Source organism: Athalia rosae, chromosome 4 (genome assembly GCF_917208135.1).
Source record: "Athalia rosae chromosome 4, iyAthRosa1.1, whole genome shotgun sequence".
NCBI classification, from domain to species: Eukaryota; Metazoa; Arthropoda; class Insecta; order Hymenoptera; family Athaliidae; genus Athalia; species Athalia rosae.
The window spans coordinates 3000117-3021668 of NC_064029.1; the positions used below are offsets into that span (position 1 = coordinate 3000117).

At 47.5% G+C, this 21552-nt stretch overlaps 1 protein-coding gene across 4 annotated transcripts in view; it reads right to left on the minus strand.

The window, feature by feature from the left end:
- Positions 1 to 21552, minus strand: part of LOC105690224 (zinc finger protein 423 homolog) — a 58691-nt gene that overhangs the window by 31543 nt on the left and 5596 nt on the right. For 2 of the 4 annotated variants that reach the window (XM_048653851.1, XM_048653850.1), the window contains exons 2-4: positions 20313 to 20396; positions 18719 to 18778; positions 10913 to 11002 (exon numbers count right to left, since the gene is read on the minus strand). In XM_048653851.1, coding sequence (XP_048509808.1) covers positions 10913 to 11002; positions 18719 to 18778; positions 20313 to 20396 — 234 coding nt within the window. The remainder of the gene's footprint in view (positions 1 to 10912; positions 11003 to 18718; positions 18779 to 20312; positions 20397 to 21552) is intronic. The other 2 variants (XM_020854768.2, XM_048653852.1) reach the window with 2 other exon arrangements.

The following is a 21552-nucleotide window of genomic DNA, read 5'->3' on the forward strand; positions in this document are numbered from 1 at the left end:
TGTACAGGGTTAACGTGCGGCAACGGTAGAAACGCCGTGGGGGGAAAAATGAGGGGGGGGAGAAAGGAGAGGCGCGCCGCTCGGTGGAAATAAAATCGTGGATGAGATATGAGGATTAAATGGAGAGCGGAGTAGCGTGACGAAACGGAGCGCGGGAGCGTGTGCCCGTGTCGGTGTGTACGTCGGGAGACCGCGCGGTATGGGACGAAACTTAACACGTGGTGCGGCGACGCCCTCCCACGTGGTGGTGTCTCGGGCACGGTGGAAGCGCCCGCGGCTTCCACCGTGCTTTTTGCTACCCCGGTGGTTTTTGTGCACCCAAGTCCCTGTGCACGGGACCCACACGTTAGCCGCTCGCATCCACTCGCCGATAAATCATCTCTCTCTCTCTCTCTCTCTCTCGGTTTAACGGGAGCCGTTGGATCGTCGCTGCGGATTAACCCGCGTGGAAGAGAACTTCGAACGTTATGCCGAAACAGCGGCTCCGTCGCGCCAGTGATCCCGATTCCTTTTCTTTGTATAGATACTCGAAAAAATGAATCGTCGTTTTCATTTTCAACGAGCATCGGGTGGACGAAACGCGCTGCCTGATTACCCGATGATTAAACGCCTGACGACAATTGTTGTAAATATGACGTACGCTCGATATATCCTCTTCCTCGATTCACAGTTCACGTCTAACCGTAAATTATCGTCGAGTAATAAGTTCTAAGATTGTTTTTTTTTTCTCTTCGTTACTTTTACCTCTTTTTTTTTTACCCTTCGTTTTGCAGATCTTATACAATTAGTCAGAAGCGTGTTTCTGCGGTCTGCACGTAGGCGAGTGTACGACGTACGGATGCATCCTAGGAATTATTGCTCGAGGTGTAGAGGATAGTAGCCGGTGCCCCCCCTCCGCCACCCCGTTCGAATACACCGCGCGGAGGTTCTGAGGTCGCATTTTTTATTTCCTACTTTTTTTCTTTTCGTTTTTTCTTTTCTACTTTTTTCTTTTATTTTTTTTGTATTTTCAAAACGTTAGTAACGTACCGCGAACTTACCGCGAATTATACGGATATCGTATTCCATTACGACAGACGACCACAAAAGCGCGGGCGTTCCTTGCCAGCTATCCTCGTATAATACATACGTACATACAGGTATACCGTATCACGTACCTACGGATCCGTGTATTCTTTGGACGAGAAGGGACGCGGACGTCGGTCGCTGGATGAGAAATAAAAAAAAAAAAGGCAATAAAAAAATCGTTACCAGTCGTGTAATTCGAACGCCCCAATAAATAAGGGTTTATAGATAATTTTTCAAGTTTTTTCATTCGCGACGTTCGACAGAAATTCTGAACGCTTTGACGAAATGGAAGGACGCGCGAGCCGCGCAATTACCGTAGCTAATTCGTTCGTTTTTCGCCCTATAAATACAGGTACCCGTACCCGAACACAAGCGGAGCGAACCCCGATCTGCTTATAAACGTACGGAGTAATTAAAATGATTAAGAAAATTCTGAAGGGGGATCGGAGCGCGGCGGGGGGGACGGACGGCGAGTTCGGGAGCCGCGGGACGAAGGGAGCACGCTGGGGGATCGATGGAAAAATAAAAATTGAATGAAAAGAGACAGGGGAGAAATGCCTGCGTGGAATAGAATGCATGGAGTCACCGTCTGTAATGGTGGGTATAGATCGCGGGGACCCGGAGAGATCGCTTTTGAAACTCTTCGTATCGCAGGTGTGTTTATACCTGAATATCCGTGTACGCGCGGTGCCCCTCGGGACTCGAAGATCGTATCGCTGGCTATGAGCCGAAATACTAATTGGCGGCGTCTTTATTTTATTTCGATAGGCCGGCCCGCCCGCCTCTCCGGGCTTCCATACCTGTACGGTAGCTACGTACAAAAATACTTGTAATTATTCGGGCATCCGTTTACCACCGGAGGATCTGCACTCCGTCCCTCGCCTCTTTTCGATCCCACTTCTTCTTCTTCTTCTTCTTTCGATTCCCCTTCTCGATCTGCTCCCGGTGGCGTTTCGCCCCCGTTTTTTTTTTTGTTTCTCTTTTCTTCTTCTTGCTCCCGATTTTGGAACAAATTTACGTTCCTTTTCTATCAATTTTATTTTCCTCGGACGACAGCGAGGTCCGAGTTCCTGTTGCTCGACCGTCGGGTATCCCGAGGAGGAGATCGGAGGACAAACTCCCACACTTTAAAGAACGGTTTATCGGTGACCTGCGATGCAGCGTTGCGGTGAGTCCTGCGGTCGACTCGAAGAGGTAAATTCAAGGCTAGACTGTTATTCGCAGGACTATTTCATCGCGCTATTCAATTATTTGATGATATACAGGAAACGGTATGCCACGCAGTTCCCTACTTCTACGTAGCCTTCCGAATCGCATGATCACAAACGGAGCTTTTTGAACAAACTAAACGATCTGAAAGCCGCCAGATCCTTAAGGTTCGTCGTAACAGTTCCCAGGACGCGAAGATCATTATCGGACGACCGACTGCCGCGCAAAGTTGTATAGGATAATTTTCTTCTCTTAGGTATTTAGGAACTTTCGTCAACCGACCGAACCCGAATCAATTTGCAAACGTGAGCGCTGATAAACTCCGGGGTACAAAAATTCGATTCGCATCGTTCTTTCGATTTTAAAGGATACGAAATTTTCTCACCGTCCAACTTCTAACGATCGTGTAATACACACGTACTCATACCACGAGGTACATACGGTAGCCGGAGGTATAGTGTAGGTACTCGTCGTATCACGGGACGCGGAAGCACAAAGTGGTCTCGTCGTCACGCTATACTATCCAGATCCCTGGGGTTTGACCATCACCGCTCATTATTTAACGTTTTGTTCTGCAGGGTGCCGAATATGGTATACATTAGGTGATTAAGGCCTTACATATCTTCCGTACGGCGTAAACCGGAACAGAAAACCTTTTTCACGAGTCAAAAAACGGGCGTTTCAAAAGTAAAAAAAACAAATTAAAGAAAAATAAATAAAGGAACGTCAAATTATCCCCGCGGTTCGAAAAAAACAATGCGCTGTGTACATAGAGAAACAGAACGTGTAAAAATACGAGTTCGAATTTAATCCGATGTGTAAGAGATCGTGAGTTTCATTCAGCTCTCAGTTACCGTTTGATCCTTTACTTATTTACTTTGGCATATATATAGATCCGCCTAGCTTCACCTCTGGAAAAACGGCGGGGTACGGTTATGAAAAACTGTGGGGGTCCGCCGGTAGGCTCCGATTCGAGTACCCACTTACCCCGCGGGGCGTCTGATTGATTTCCAATCGATCGTTGAACATTTGTCTTCGGTTAACCCCTTGCACCTATCGCTGCTTTATCCGTACCTTGTATAATACGTTTCACGGTTTACATGTGAACATTTGTACAGGTAGTGCACACCGCACAGGCCGTACACCTTCGGTCTTTTGCTTCAACGAGGAAAAAAACAACGAGAGACGACCGCCTCGAGGCGGCTCCAGAAAGGGCTCGGATACTACTCCTCTCGAAGGAGGAGGTGTAGGTCGGCAGATTTTATCGCAGAAGAGAATTCCTACGTACATCTGTCCGTCTGTTCGTCCGTTCGCTTCTCCCATCACTCTTTTCATTTTTGTTTCACATAGCTTTTTAGCTTTCTCTACATTATTTTTCACCACCCACTTATCTTCTTGATAAACGTGTACGGGGAGTGTGTCCCCCGCTCTGAAAATTTGATGACCAATCAGAATTCGGAATACGGGATGAAAATACGAAATTCGAAATGAATATTGTGCTTCTGAACTGGCGCTGCGAAATGAGCGTGTATACCGATTGGTAAAGTTGTATTTTACGTGTGGGGCGATTGGACTTTGCGAAATGAATGAATTGTGCCGCTGAACGGTGATGACATTTTATTCGATTGCTGTTCGGCTGAGGGGTTAATATTCAATTTTTTAAACGTGTCAGCCGAATTCATTATTTTTTTATTTGGGTTCTTGTGCTATTCTTATGTATTTTGACGCCAGGAACCCAAATTCACAAGTAAAATTGATCTATCTATGAAATTAAAAAAGTTATCGCTGATTTTTCAATTTTGTAGCAGAAAAATGAAGATATCTTAATAGGAAAAATTCGTAGCTCAGTTTAAGCAACAGATTCGTGTTCCTGAGGCCACGGGCACGCGGTTTGTTGTGGGGCGTCACCTCTGCACAGCCCCCAAGGTGACGTCTCACAACAAAGCGCTACGCTGCTGGCTACGCTGACTCCAGCTAAGCTCGGGTTCGCTGGTGAATTGAGAAGTTTGAATATTTCGACCCATGCATGGATTGCGATGAATCAAAGTGGGTCTACGACTAAAACCAATCGATACGTCTCATAATTATTCTGCTCCCGACAGCGAATAATTGATGATTACTCGATCAATTGCATGAGTAGATGATTTTGGCTTTCAGATTTGGATTTCGGAGCTGATTATACGTGAGATTACCTTTGAGAAACCAAAAAAAAAATCGATTTTTGGGCCAAAAGTAAAGTAGTTTTAAAATTGATTGTATTACACTTTTCTGACGTATTTTGACCTCAGGAATCCAAATCTGAAAGAAAAATTGACCTATCTCTAAAATTGACCGAGTTATCGCCAATTTTCAGCTTTTTGGGGTCAAAAATAAAAAATTGATTTTATAGTCTATTTTAATGTAATTTGAGCTAAGGAATCCGAATCTGGAAGAAAAATTGATCTATTTCCAAAAATGACCGAGTTATCCCCATTTTTTCGCATTTTTTGGTACAAATTTGAGGATATCTCGAAGGGAAAAAATCGTAGCCCAATTTGGCTTTCAGATTCGTGTTCCTGAGGTCAAAATACATAAGAAAAGTGCTATACGATCGATTTTAAAAAATAAAAATTTTTGGCCAAAATTTGAAAAAATCGTAAGGGGTACCCCTTGGAAAAATCTCAAATTTTGGCCAAAAATTTTTATTTTTAAAAATTGATCGTATGGCACTTTTCTTATGTATTTTGACCTCAGGAACACGAATCTGAAAGCCAAATTGAGCTACGATTTTTTCCCTTCGAGATATCCTCAAATTTATGCCAAAAAATGCGATAATTCGGCGATAACTCGGTCATTTTTTAAGATAGATCAATTTTTCCTCCGGATTCAGATTCCTGAGCTCAAATTACATTATTATAGACTAAAAGCTCAATTTTTTATTTTTGACCCCAAAAAGCTGAAAATTGGCGATAACTCGGTCAATTTCAGAGATAGATACTTTTTTCTTTCAGATTCGGATTCCTGAGGTCAAAATACGTCAGAAAAGTGTAATACAATCAATTTTGAAAAATAAAAAATTGTGGCGAAAATTTGAAAAAATTCAAAGGGGTACCCCTTGAAAATTTTTCAATTTTTCGCCCAAAAATGCGAAATCACGAGTTAAATTGATCTATTCATCAAATTGATCGAGTTATCGTCAATTTTTCGCTTTTTTGGATCAGAAAAATCGAGATATCTCGTTGAGAAATAATCGTGGCTTACGAAAAAACAACTCTCGATCGGAATCGCCCTGCAAGTGTCCCAGAAAAGGTAATATAACAAGCCCGGTTTGTAATGATGATTGCTAGCGCTTCGCTACGATAAATTTAACCGCGTAACCGCCGGACCGTTTGTCTGTATTATTATTTCCGTTTTTGCTTCTCATCCGTTTTATTTCCATCCTTCTACCGCGAATATCATAGAATACGACTAGTGTCCGTGCGACCGAACATCTAAACTTTCGCAGGATCGAATCGATCTTCTTCCTCTCCTTTCACCCCGCTAATTATTTCGGTAATCAAAAAAAACGCCCACTTCCCGCAATATCGCCGCGCGTGTACATGAATATTCACGTACCGCGTACGCTCGCGCGTTATACACACGCGAGATACACCGCCAAATAATATTAAATCGTCGGCAATAAAGTACGGAGAAGCGTTGAAAAGTTGGTACGCGTCATAAGAATTTCTTCTTCTCGTTGGCGAAACTTTCGTCTCGTATCCCAAGGGTGCCATGTGCCTCCCGCGTGCCCGGTACACCCAACCCTTGGTAGCCAACACCATCGCCGACGGTGCCACCCTGCCATTCTCTCGCCTCAGCGCCCCCCAGCCCCCCGGCCCCCCAGCCCCCGCCAAACTCGACATCGCACATCGCCCTCGAGACCAACACACAAACCGAGAGATCACACCGGTGTACCTCCTCAAGAATGTATAAGGAGAGGATATTATATACACACACATACACGTGTGTACGTATATACATTTCTCGCGCTGTGGGTCGCTTCGCGAAATTTTCAGAGTGTTCGTGCGGCATAAGATAGGTGGGTGTGCGTGTGCGAGTTGAAAAGAGAAGAACGTGTTTACGTTAAGGTGGTTCCACGGTGTACATGGATACATATGTATATGCCCCCGTACATACCTATACACCTACGCGTAGCTGTAGCATCGATGTGAGAAAATTCCCTGGAGAAATAACCAGACTGTATGTAATGTACGCTAAGGTATTGTACAGGCCCGCTTGAGAGGAAGAGAACAGAGAAAAAGGTGATGTGCGAAAGGAAAATTATATACAGGTGCGAAACGAAACACGAATTTTATTTTATTTTTTTTTCTTTTCCTCGTCGTCTCTTTTCTCTTTTTCTCCCACTTCCGTACGCACAATTTTGAAAACCAGGTTGTACGAGAGAAAAAACGTATCGTCGGGCGGAGAATGAATTAAAAAAATACGCAAAATTTTAAAATTCGGTCCAGTTTCGTTCTAATAAAATTTCTCCATCGTTCTTCCATTAGTCGGGATATTCGTAAATCGGCGCCCGTCGACAGGCAATTCCAAGTCGTCGACGTGAATCGGGTAGAAGGGCTCGTGGCGCCATCGTCACGAGGGGCGGTAAAGTTTGAAAAAATGTATGGTATATAAATCAAAAGACGCGGGCTCGGCGAAAAGTCCGCCCGATATCTTCAGTTCGCTACCGTTCGTCCAACTTTATAATTACCCGAACGAGGAGAACGCGCCTACGATAAGGAGATTACGCGAAGTGCGATAAAGAACGAGGACCAGACAATGGAATCGAAAAAGCCCGAGGCGAGAAGTTCAAATTCGCATTCGCGCGTAATAAAATGAGCTCAACTCACCACGGCGGGGAGGGTGTGGGGTGGAGAGTTCTGGTAGCCGGGGTGATAACAAGGTGAAAAAATTCGTCCAAGGTTAATCAATTATTAGGAACGTAGGAAAATTCAGCGTCTGCAACCGGGTCGCTCCGCGGTTGTTACTCAAGCGGTCGAAGAAGTTTCGTGCGAGTCGCGTCGGCGGCGAGTCTAAATTGTTAAATAACGAAGCGGATAAGCTCGACAAACGTACGCGTCAACGTGCGATGGACATTTAAAGTGCTGGCTCGTGTCCGCGTCCGTCCTCGCTAATTACCTTCATCCCGTGGAAATTCGCAGCGTGCCGTCCGACCAGATCCCGTACGAATATAGCCGCCGCTACCGCGGCTCGCGGGTTTTCCGATTTCTCTCTCACCTCCGTTATCGCACGGCCTGCCGCTCGTAAGTGGGGTCAGGTTGTCTCGACCCCTGGTTAGGAGGACGAGTATTCGCCGCAACTGAATCAGATCGATAGGCGAAATGCATCGGATACGAAAATAACGCGACTCGGTTGTCGCGAGGCGACATCATCGAAACCCGATCGCGACCAACGGTGTACGTCACACCGCGTCGCTCGGTCCAGTTTGGCCGAGATGACCTCCGAACCGAAGAACACCGCCAAGATACGTTCACGCTCGACGCATTCGGTGCGAGCGAAATTTTCGACACCCCCCTCCCGCACAACGAGGAGTTTCGAATCAACCGGTGCGAGCTTATCGACGCGCGTCCCGCCGTTGTCCGAAATCCCTTTTCCAATCAGTGCGACGACAAATAATCGATGAACGCATCAATTTTCGGCAAACTCAAACTAATCAACGCTACGCGCGTCGCTCTACGGGTGGTGGGTTATTCAAATGACGTTTCGGAGCGCGTCGTTTCGCCCCGGACACTCGCGGATTCGTCCTTTTGTGGTTTTTGGGAATCGCGATGTACGGGCATACCTACCTGGCCGCGCCGCGAATTTGCGGCCGGCAAATTCAAACAACGTCACGGTAAACAGGATGGAGACCTGTCGATAGGAATCTGTCCGTGGAATGTAAATAGCAGAGATAGAACTATTATACCCGGCGATACATGATCCGGCGTCTGGACGCCAACGATCCAGCCGAAGTGTTCTAAATTATTGAAATTTCGGCGTCGGTGTATCGGCCGAAAATTCATTTACCCCGACGTACGAAAGACACCGTAACGGTCAGCCGCGTTGCTGCTCTTCCGTCTCCGTTAAATAAATCATTCGTCGAGAAATAAAGACTCCTCGAGCCGGACTTGAATCTCGTCGTTTCGCACAACGAGCTATCCAATTCCGCTGAATGCACGAAATAATTATCGCAGGTATATTTTAATTCCATAATTGATTCCAATCCCGCTACGGGTGCTTCGCGCCTCTCGACATCCGTGCGCGGGCGTTCCGAAATTCGTAGGGTGGAAAAATATTGAGAGAGAGCGCGCCAAAATCTCGGAACGTAAGTTAAATTCGCGAGTCCGCGACTCGCGGAAGAGGACGGAGATCCGTAATGCCGAGCGGTTAAAGTTGCAATGGGTCCCATGGGCTGAGAAAAGAAGTGGAACCTCGTGACTGACTCGAAGATAGGGCGAGCCGGCCGGCTAAGAGATTGGGATCGCAGTGTCCCGACGAATCGAAACTCCCCGGGGAATATCGCGCCGTGTACTGAACCAGAGTCGAGCTCGCGGTGCCCCCCCTCGCCGCGCGTTTTTCGCATTCCGCGTTACAGAGAAAAAAAAAAAAAAAAAAAACAAACCACAACACGACCCGGCGACGAACGGCAAGTGGCGCGGAACCGGAAGGAGCCCCCCCGTTCGAAATGAAAAAGGTGGCGCGCGATCGATTTTCGCGTTCGCCTCACCGGTTTTTCGGCGTGCGAAGCAACGACGCGGGCGACGCTCGTAGCGTCCCGGAGGGGGTCCGGTTTATGGTCAGCGCGTATAGCCGGGACCCCACAGCCAGCCGTAAACCAGCCTCCGGTACGGCTGGTCGTAGAGGCCACCACCTCGGTCCGGTTATCCGAAGAAGAGCTGCTCCGGGTGTGGGAATCGCACTAAAATCCACCCCTTCCTTCCATCGCGGGTTTCGGCGGCAGCCGCCCATTACTCCCGAATCCGAGGGCGGTCGGGCACCCGGAGCTATGATACGACATGTCCGCGAGTCGCGCGGAAACGCGTCTCGTAAAACCCGAGGCACGTAGTCCCGGAAGATTAATTAACCAACCAGCGGGAAGAGAGGAGAGAAGAGGAGTCGAGGAGCGGTCGCGAGAGAGAAGGGGGACCGTGAAATCCGCGGCCGGTTCGATTCGTCGGTTGAAAATAGGAAACGTCGCGGGGCAGGGGATAAATCAGCCGACGATATGGAATACGGGCGAACAGCTATCAACCGTCGTTTCGACGAAGAATAATCGCACCGATGCACCGACGGAAACGGGGAAATGTAATTAGGCTACCTACGAAACACGGGGTTGTAAATCCTTCCGTAGAATCTTGCGGCAGCGTTAAGAACCGCTCGGATAGAAACCTCGGAAAGGGGTCGAGCGCCGGGGACGGAAAGGACAGCCTTTGCTCGAGAAAGGACTATTTCAATCTCAAAGCTTGATGGGTTAATTAAGTGTTTGCTCGGCCAACAAGTGGCTCACGGATCGTCGCGCGAGCGCTCCCGAAACGCCCGGTGCAACCGTACGTGGAAAATCTTTGTCGAAACTAATGAATCCAGAGAAATTTTACTCCCAAAAAAATCCACGAGCTGAATCGGACTACTTTTTCCGCCGAGTCCCCAAAATATACACCCTTATAGTGCGTACACGTGATGACGAAAGGCGGGAGGAACGGGGTACGCTAAAGGGGTACGTTTACGTCCTCCCGAGAGCCCGCTATCCGGCAACCCTCGACTCCTAGTCTATCCTGCACGGGAAGTCGTACGGGCGCCACGTAACGCTATACGGTTCGTCATCTAGCATCCGGTTCGGATCTCCGGGCGTCCCGCCACAAAACCGGGATAACGTCACCTTTTTATCGTCTTATCTCCGGGATTTATTGCCCCGGATCGTCCGATCGACGTTGATTCAACGCTTGATTTTTCCGCGGCCGCTAATTGAGCGGAAACGTCGGAATTCGGGGACGGGGAGAAGGAGGGGTGATGGGGGGTGGGGTGACCTCGGGAACTCCGAAGGAGGTTATCAAACCGGCTTCGCCGTTTGAGATTTGAGAATCCTTCGGGAGCGCCGGGTGGACTCCGCGCTAAGCCGGAGCCGTTGGCCCGTGTACCTGCTACGTACGGGCGATAGGTCCGTACAGGTGTGTGTGTGTGTGTTGTGTATAGGTAGGGTGTACACGTACGTAGGGTACGACGTAAACGCGAGTCCCCCGCGGAAGTAGGTATTACGTCATAGTGGTCAGTCACACTTTGATGTCGGCACTAAAACTCCCTGCGACCTCCGTACGGACCCTACCGACGGGGACACACTCGAAACACCCCTACCAATCCACTCGGAGATCCTCTTTCTACCTTGGTCCGTACCTAATGCAGTGTAATTTTCGCCACCCGCCCCCCGCCCCACCCCACGCCATCAAGGCTCAACCCGGATGTCGGAAAATTACGGAATCCGACCTATATAATACTCGTGTACCTCGGGCGGGCGTCCGGGCGACTAAATTCTCGAGGAAAAGAACGAATTATCATTCGTCCCGCGGGGAGCGGGTGACGTAAAAGTAGGAAACGAAACACATTTTACCAAGGTAAGAATTACCTAAGCGGAATCGCGACTCACCACTGTCGAGGCTGTCCTGATTGTCGAGGTCCGGTTCCTGCACGGAGTGCCCTCCATCCCGTAGATAATCTGAAATCAATTTTTCACATTCATCCTACGGTCTAACCAGATTACGACGTTTCCCTCAAATCATCCCCCCCCCCCCTGATTTCCTCCGCACGGGGTTTACCGTTCGACGGTTGTACATATCGCAACACCGCGGTTCTCGGCGTTCGACACTCGGCGTATACATATGTATATTCGTCCGTATCTAGATCATCGTCCGCGTAGCGAAGGTGCGCGCCGGTGCTTCCCGTGCGGCTAGAAACCTAGGGGAGGAGAGGAGATCCCGAGGGGCGATTCGGGGTGATATTGGCTCCCGCATCGACGCATTTGGGGACCCTGAATATCGTCGGATGCGTTTCATTACGTTACACGTCGCGTATCTATTACGTTATACGCGTTACGTTATACGACTCTACATGCTACACGCAGCAGCAGCAGCTAGCGCGTACCATGTTACGATTCGGACTTGAGGCGAACTTCGCTAATAAAGTCCAAAAAAAAAGATTCCTCATTCGTTCAATTTTTCGAAAATATCATCGCCATATTCCACCTGTGTACACAAGTTACATATCTTTTTCCACCCCCGCGGTGAAAACGGGGGCGCAAGTCGACGATGAGAGAGAGAGAGAGAGAGAGAGAGAGAACGAGATAGAGAGAAAGAGAGAGAGAGAGAGAGAAAGGGAGAAAGGGCTACACGTATACATGCCGGAGACCGGTTTGGTTTTGTATTAGCATGTAACTCCTATAGGAGTTGAAGTTGCGATGGGTTGTGGATGGGAGGACCGTGTGGGGGTGGGCCGGGGGGTGGCGTCGTGAGGGGTAATTACCTCCTTTGGGAATCCCCCACCATGCTATCCGTACGAGAGTAGAGCCCCAGTACGGGCACAGAGGTTCCCCACTGTTCCCCTCTGCTCCCAGTGCACCCGAGGGACCGGCGTCAGTGGTTCGCACAGTGACTCGCAACCGCACCGAAAAACCGGATATTTTCAAACCGCGAAACGCCCCGAAATCGGACGGACGTAGCGGACAAATATTTTCGTCACGCGGCCGAATTTGACTCTCTCTTTCTTTTCTGCCCTCAATTATTTTTCAAGATTTCACAAGCAGTTAGTTTTGTTGAATTGACTGATCTAAAGGCATCGTGGGAAATATATTTAAATTAATTTTTACGCAAGTGCAATTCACACGCGTATATTACAACTCTTAACTGCTAGCTAACACGAAAAAATTTATTCCGCCGAGGGTAGTTTCTTGACACTATTTTATTTTTTCATCCAATTATTACAACATCAAATTATCGTTGTTGTTGTTATTTTTTTTTATTTTTTATTAACGACGGTCGACGTGCGCGTATCGTGAAAACCCCATAAATTCCCTACGTTATTACCTCGGTAAGCAGGTAATTTATGCAAAAACGTCAGACCCGACTCTAATTGCACCGCGCTACGTATACCACGAGTACACGTCACGATTTGTCGACTCTATTGTAATTATTCTAACGAGTATTTTTGGGAAAAATGTAGAAGGAACGCGTACGTCGTTTCCCCGTACCTCCGAAAACCCCATCGGTTTCCATGAATCCCGAGAGCGAACGGCCGAACGCGCTCGGCACGCAGTAGAAACGGCTCGGCGGTTCGGTCTGACCAGACGCCGAGCGCTACTACTGCGGATCGGGCGAAGCGCGCGGCGGACGGCCGACCTGTTGTCGGCCTTACTACTAGGACTCGTGCGAATTGACGAGACGCGTGCTTCGAACCGCGGCGTAGGAATCGAGACGGCGAGAAAACCAAAGTAAAGGGGTGTGCGAGGAGAACGTTAGAGGGGAAAATGGGAACGAGGTTAGTAGGGAGAATGGAAAAAGTGTGCGGATGGCGAAAGAAATGAATGAAAAAAAAAACAACTAAGCAAAAAGATGCGATCGCGGATCGTTGACGACGTGCCTTAGGATCGGATTATTAGATCTGGCTATACGTCGCGTTGTTCGTAGATTCGACCCTTCGACCCGGCGCCGCTCTTTCATGCGCCGTTTACCAGTTGCTCAACTTACTTCCTTCCTTCCTTCCTTCCTTCCTTCCTTCCTTCGACGCGTCCTTTGACGCAAATACCGTTAAAACGATCCTTGCCCTGACGCATTCGTTTTTCGATTATGAGATTGGCGACTCAAGTTTTTCCTTTTCGTTTTCGTTTTTTTCCATCAATCTTCAATCGAGATGTACAGCAAACGGAGGATAATGAGATACACGCGAGAGAATTAACCCCAATGGATGTTGCGATTGATAAAATTATCGCATTTCCGTTTCATTTGAAAGGAAAAAAACAGGCGTTTTAGATTTTCGCTTTTCTCGATTTTATTTTTCACGAGATCCGTAAGAAATGATCGTTGAAGGCTTTACGCACCCTCGCAGGATATTCCGCGGAGCGCGTACTATTCGAAGACACCCGATAGACGGTAAGAACGGACATCCCTACGCGGCGCTGTTAAGGGCCGGCTCATCCCCAGGGAACACACAAACAATAGCAATAGGCAATAGCCCACTGGCCACCGGCCCAACTCCACGATCCCTTTGGGAAAACTTTAATTTCTTTCTCCGAAAAGATGGCCGCTTCTTAGATTTACTCTGTTCCGTTAAAAAGATTGGGTCACCTCTGCGCAGGATGAAGTTATACGTACGCCGTAGCTGCAGTATACGCGAAGGATAAGTGACACACGTGTATCTTACGGGGCATTGATTCGGACGGGCGAAAATTTTTTTTTCGAACCAAGGCTGGAATCGTGCGTGATAAATGTCGATAAAACTGTCAAGTTTTAATCATTACCGCAGACGTAATATCATCAAGTTTTAATCTTTTTTTTTTCTTCGCGTACCTATATGCTTTGACGTATGGTATTCGTACGCCTGTACCGATCCGTTCGTTCAACCGAATATACCCTTTCAACTTTTCGAGCCGTAAATGTTATATTTGTATATAATAACGGGGAACTCCCGTAGCTGACTAATTTGTTGTTTAACAACACCCCGGAGGTCTGAAGGTCTCTTATTACCGCGCCACAACAACAAGGACACAGGTGTGTACGCTCCTTTATGACTTATGCTCCTTTTACGAGCCACCGAGCACCTGGATCTTCATCTCTTACTATCGTCTCCCTTCTGTCTTTCGCGATTATAGGCGGTACCCGGATACCCGTCCGTATGATACACGACGTACAAAAAGACGAATAGATAAAACGCACGATCTTTTTCCTATTTCAATTTTGTTTTACTTGTATTTCTTTTCCCTTTTTATTTCCCCATCCTTTTTTTTTTTCTCTCTTCCGGCGAATCTCCCGGGATTTTCAACGCCTAAATATCGCGCGCGATCTCAGTTTCTCCGTGACAAGGGATGACTCGACGTCGCCGAAAATTTTTGCTGCTTACGGTATACCGACGAGCTAAAGGGAGACGAATAGATGGAGAAAGAGAGAGGGCGGCTGAACAGAGGGATCGGAAAGGGTGAGTCGAGAGGTAAGAGGAGTAAAGAAATTGCGGCCAAAGAAGCGAGAGATTAACGCAAAGTTTCAGACAAACGCGAAGACGAGCGCGACCGACCGCCCGCACACCGCGCGTCTTCTGCTCAAATAAAAAGTTACTTTACCTCGTGTTGGTCCTGCGCCACCGCGAGCTGCTCCCCAAGGCCCGAGCACTACTTTTTGGACAAAGTCCTTCGGTCCTCTACTCTCCTCGGCAAAATCTTCCGATTCCGAACGGCGTTTCGGTTATAGAGAGGGGAATTTTCGTTGCTCTCGCGCGTATCTCGGCGGTATGAATAAAATAGATGTTGAAAAAAAAAAAAACAAATATCACAGACAAATAAATGCGAAAAAAAGCTGTATTCTAATCCGCGAAATTGACGAGGCCGTAGCCCCACTTCTCGAGCTTTCAAATTAAGCGGATGCATAGGTGATGTACAATAGGTGGATATACGGGGTGGATATACAGGGTACGCTTTCCTCCGCGAGTCGGTCGGAGTCAGCCGCTTATAGATCCTTGAAGATCGCCGGCGGCTATGTGGCGCCTTTATCTCCGAAAGTTAGGAACTTTTACGAGAGGCAGACTAAAGCACGGTGGCACTAAACTACTCTAGAATTATTAACTACGTTTCTTCCTCCTTCAGACGGGAATATAATGGAAACTAAGAAAAGCTACACGGCGCCATTCACGTTTCATATATTTCTCTCTCGCTTCGCGGCATCCTTTCCGACGATACGGGATACGCGCGGTGCAATTATTCTCCCTTTTTTTTTTTTTTTTGTCTCTCGCTCGTTTCTCTTCGAATTCTCGGTGAAAACAAAAAAAAAACACGAAAGGTGGGCGAAGCACGTGGTGCAAAAATGCGGCCGGGTCATCGCGCGTTCGTCACGGGGGTTGTCTATACGGTGTACGTATATGCAGATATACGTACATGCATACATACCTATATCCGCGCGCATACATCGTACGGTAGATATAGTGGAAATAATGCAGGGGAGCCGAAAACTCGTAGCACGTCGCTGTACACGCGGACAAGCTCCTGGAATACACCCGCCGATGGTTGGGTTACCGCGGGAGCGAGAGAGACGACCAGAGAAATGGAACGAGGTAAAGAGAAGGATCGGGCATAGCGGAAAAGAGAGGGAAATATTCCCTCGGGATCCGTAGCGCTGTGCCACGGCTGGAGGCAGCTCTGTCTCACCTGGGACACCCTTATTCATACATATATCGAAGTACAGTCCGGCGCAAAGATTTCGATACACAAAATTCGGGGGGGCGGGGGGGGGGCGAGCATTTCCATCGGCAAAATGGAACGACGAAAACGGAGCAGGAGATTACGAAATTTTTCGGAAATTAAGTTCAACGGAGTAAAAATTGATTCGGCGAATTCTTCGAGTCGAGAATACGATCGTCGGCGCGTTGCACGAGGGGGTCTAGGGAACGAGAATTTGGGCGTTGATACGCGGAGAGGTTTACGAAGAGAGAGAGAGAGAGAGAGAGAGAAAATGGCCCCGTCGAAAGTACAACCGTGTAGTTTACGACAGTTTATTGCCATTTAAAGTAAGGTTCTATTAATCTACTTAGCGAGAGCCTGTACCGGGGAATGGATGCGCGGTAGAAGGCCGGGAGACTTGCAACACATCAAGAGAGGCCCCCAAACGGGATGAGGAGCGGAGGGACTGGAGCGAACGGGGGCCGGGGGCCGGGTGAGGAGGGTGAGGAGGGTGAGGGTGAGGAGAACGCGCGTTTAGCCCTCAAGGGGATGCTGCTGCTCTCCTATGGCGCTGCCGGCACTCCGAAATGTCGGGGGAGGAGGGAACTAATCAGCGGCGCGCGTGCGCAACGGGCATCGAGAGGGTCTCTGGGGAATCCCCTTGGCGTACTCCTAGCGCCTTCACCCCCTGCAAAAACCACCCCCCCTCCCCCCCCCGAACCGTCAAACCCCGCCGCGTCGCGAATCCCGCGCGTCGCTCGCCGTTCAACCGGGTAGTAGGTAGTAGGTACCTTATACCTACGGGATCCACCGCGTTTTTAGGACGAAAATCGCGAGCTTCGCTTCGCCAAAGGTACCATCGTCGCGCTAAGGTGGTGACGAAATTCTTCCGATCCGAAAACTTCGTGTTTCTCAAGGGTACGGATCGTGCACGTATCGTTACGGACAGTCCTCGCTGAGCAATGATCACGTCTGACTGAGAGAGAGAGAGAGAGAGAGAGAGAGAGAAAAAAAAATAACGATGATTATAACAACAGCGTACTCGAACGATGATTATCGGAGCCGAGAGTTACGCACCTTCGGCATTGGTCGTAAAAAGACGTGCCACCGAAATGGGGAAAAATAAACTAAAAGTAAGGATCATAAAAATGTATAGGTATTCCCTCGGTTTAATAAGGCCTTATTATGCCCCCGCCCCCCCCTCCCCCAGCAGCCCTGCTGAATCAACCAACCCCCCGACAGTGCAGCGCACGACCCCGGTTTGCCGGTGGCGTTGGGAAGCGTGAAAAAGACCAGATAATTCCCAAGATGAATTTAAAATACACGCGCTCATTCCGACCTATCACTTTCATACAATTCACGGTGGCTGCAGTCGACGCGCAGCAGATGCTCACGTACTACATCGCTGCTAGTCAAAGTACATAACGGTTCATTAGCATCCCCACGCGATTTACCACTTACGTGTGGCTTTCAAATGTAGATTGTGCACGTTTGTATCATTCAATACACCACCGCGTCGAAGCCTACCTTCGTCGATATCCTTGATCGATTTTTTTTCCAAACACAACGTATTCGAAAATATAAAGTTCCCGCTAACCGACGAGTAACTCCTCCGCCCCCGAGAGCGATGTAAGTAACGCGTACCCACGTAGAGGGAAAAATAAATTCCGGATAACCAGATCGCGACTTGTTTGGGGGGGATCGATATATCTCGCGGTCAATAATACGGACGCGTTTTCTGACCGCGACGATGGATTACACCACCGCTGATAATAACGGGGGAAAAAATAATCTTTGTAAATTCGAAAAGTTTGAGCAACGGTGTATGTATTCCGGATGAATATTCTGCAAACGGTGGTTCGAAAGTTATAACTTCCAGGACCCAATAAATATTTGAAGGAATACATTAGGTCGACAGAAGAAAGGAGTTTGATGTTTTCAGGTGGGTAGATAGATCGGAATCCCCTGGGAAACTGGGTGCTCCTTGGGGACTCGGCCCCGTTCGAGCCGGTTCTACTTCCAAGTAATATAAAGTATGTAAGTGTATACCTGATGAAAGCTAACTCAAAATAATAACATCGCGAGATTCACTTCTACCTATATAATACAGTCGAGGAAAAAAATGCAACTCTCTCGTCGTCATCTCACGCGCGATACCCGTCAACGTTTCCGAAAAAAAAAAAAAACATTCAAAAATTCCACAAAACGGTACACATCTATGAGTACAAGCGTACGATCATTCCGCTCGGATGTGGAACGATTGTCGAATAATTGTGTCCATTATTTTATTTAAATTTTTTTTGAACGGCGACTGGTACGTTATCGCGTCTGCAAGAAATGCATTCTCCTATTCAAACGCGTGTGCGATACTCGTGATATTCTCTTAGTTTTCTCCATTAATTTTCCTCCGCGTTCCGTACGCGCATCCGAAAAACTCTCTCCTTCCTCGATCTCTCCTCTATATCACGAATGGTTCTGCCGCGGGTATTGCATTTCTTAAACACGAACGAACACAATGGGGTATCTCGACGCATTGTCGCATTGTACACGTCGAACGCGAGGGATGTTTTTGCCGGTGTTACCGATGATGCCTGTGCCCCGCTAGCTCGTCGCGTCCCTCGCGAGTCAACCGGGAGACGACAACAATGACGTGGCACCGGCACCCAGGAGTCGCGACGCAACTATCGCGATACACCACCTACGCGGATCTAAACCCGTGGAATCTATGCTCCCGTTGCTCGATCCACGCGAGACACACCAGAAGCACGCCTGCCACACACGGTCCGGAGCGACGGATGATTTTTTGTCGCGTCGATCTCCACCCTCCCACTCGACGCTCTTCTGCTCTATTTTTTCAACGGATTTTGTAATCCGTACGAATGGAAATCGAACGGGTACAGCCAGACGCTGAGCGAGGGAGGGTTTTGAAAATTTTGCGAGTGTGATTTACTTGTTTGGAATGTAAAAAATTGATTGTATTATCGGTAATATGAACGGATAAAGGTCATCGTCTCTCACCGTCAGAGGCCCTGCTGAACGCCCTTTGAAGTTCTTCGTCTTCCTCTTCATCGTATTCGGCTAAAACAGCGGTCCGAAAAGCAGAGAAAAAATAGATTAGAACTCCACATCAATCGATATACGAATATATATATATATATACTTGTGAAATATCTCGTTCCATGAATGATTCGACGGTGTGTGATGTCGTGTCAAAGGAATTCCAATTTCGTTTGATAATAATTTATTTGTATATCTTCCATTATGAATCCAACGGGAAGAATAACGCCTCTGGGATCTCATTATGTACCCAACACTTATTACGTTTCCTACGGTACTTCGTCTTCGCTCTATAAGTTTTTCTCGTTCCTTCACCTGCGGGGGCACGCCTCATAACGTGAAACATGAAACGCGAACCACGCGATTTTTGCACCCATCTCAACTCATCCACGAGCCGATGCGCGTCACTACAAAAAACTGTACTCTACGTATACGTTACACATCGGATGTTCAAGTTTAAAGAAGTCGCGAAGGACGTTCGCCGTTTGCCGTTCGCGTATAAAATTCGAATATAATAATAACCGCGATCTTCTCAGCGCGTCGCGTACGTTCGTCGCCCACGCCTGCAGCCACACGATGTGCCGCGTGTAGGTAGTAATGCGAATATAATACGGAATACATAATGTAATATTCACATGGGAACGTTGGTGCACCACCACCGGGCGTTGAAAATAGGGAGAAGGAAATACGAAATACTACACAGGGAGACAAGGGGACTTAAAAGCAACTGTCATCATCTCATACACGGCAACCTACCTCCCCCCTCAACGCCGATAATTTCCCCGACCCTTAACATTTCCCCGAGTTTTTTTTAGAGAGAAAAATTTTACTCCAATCGACTCGCGTAACGCCTAAGGAATTCAACGATCTCGTATTTTCGTTACACCTAATCGGGACAAAGTTTAAAAAAATACCGGTTTGTCTAATCATTGATTTTTTCATGATCGCGAAAAATAACACAAAAAAACCTGCACTGCACCAATCACGTTGTTGGCTTTTTTGTCTGTTTCGGTTTTTTATTTCGTTGTTTTTTTTTTTTTTTTTTAACCAATGTGCAGGTTACGTGGGATACACACGGTACAGATCAGCGTGTCAATCATAAAATCCGACCTGCGCAACATTCGGTGTAGCGATATCTGTGTCATTTTATCGATGTCCATGCCAATCATGATATACCTGTACACATGCAATACATGGTACACAGGTATTATACTGCAGGGGAATTATGAGAGGGTTTATTCGCAGAGCGCACACATGTGTGTGTATATATGTATTATGCTGCATATGTATCGAATGAGCGAAATGTGTATGGAAAAATAGAGAAATGGATAAAAAAAAAATTTTGTTTACCCAGGTATGCGTAAAAGTATAAATATATATCGGGCGAATGATTCGGAACTCCGAAAACGGGAGGAGTTTCGTTCGGTCCTTTTGCCAGACGCGAAAAATTATGGAGAGAACGAGAACAGAGTCGAGGACGAGCTCGCACCCGCCGAATGAAGCTCCTCCCGAACTCGGGGTCCGGAAAAACCCACCCTGTATAATATATAATTACGTTTAATAGTCGAAGTTTTGCAATCTTGTTCTGAATTTTCTACGGCGTTTTGCGATTCGTTGGGATCATCCCATTCTTCGTCCCCTGAAAAATAAAAGGAAAAAATTATTACCCCGATTGTTACACGTTACGTTTCATTCCTAGGCGTGAGAAATTTTTTCGGGAGAAAGGCATCGAGTTCGATAAAAAAAAAAAAAAACTCCGGATTAAGAAAGTCGGCAGAAACTTTTTGATATTTGTTTACTGTACACAACTCGTTGAGGGTTAATTGACGCGACGGCGGTAGCGGTGAACTTGCCACTTTGATAATTGGCCGATTACGCTCGGAGCGAAGCGAAGGATTATTTTCCGTTAGCGGTGAACGAAAGGATGTACACGTTCGGGACGTACGATAGCACAGGTCCTGAAACGGTAGACAGACAAACGTATTGACGGACAGACCGACCCGACCGTCGCTGCTGCTGCTGCTGCTGCGGGGATAGACACCAGAAGGGGTTTGAATATTTGAAAAGACATCAGGAACTGAAATGTCAGGGTCTTGGTTCGGTCTACAAAATGTTAACCAATCAAAAACCGAGGATTATATTTATACGCGGCGCGGAACGGTCGCCCATGTTTTATTCCACGAATGGGATATAATATGGATCTGGGTTGACACAATCGGTCTATAATGTATATACCATAAGCGAGAGCGTGATTGTACGGGGTTTTTTTTTTTCTCTACTGTATCTCTAATTATTTTTCCATGCATCATCGCGATATTCGGAAAATTCAATCTTTCGTAAATAGGGGGCAAACAATTTGGCGGTAAACTATGGTGGATGTTGGGTCGAGTGCAGGTACCTGTATAGGTACCGAGGTATACCTATACTGTCCGTTATACGTAATAATCGTAAACGCAACGGGATTGGCTATCTCCTTGGGCCATCCTTAGCCACGTATACCATAAGGCCGTATAAGGTCGAATAAGGACACATAGGGTATATGTACGTATAATATGGCTGTATATAAAAGGAGTCGGGACACGGCGCGGCGCATAGACGAGCTGGAAGGCCATTCCACGTAACCTAGCAGCTAGCTCTGGATACACAGAAAGGCATAAGCTCGCGAAAATATAGGTTGCAATCTCATCTCGCTTAACTGTGTGACTTTCCTATACCTATACAACGACGACGACTAAATGGATATTACGTTCCGACAATATCCGGAAATAGATCCAACCTGCACCCGAACCCGAACG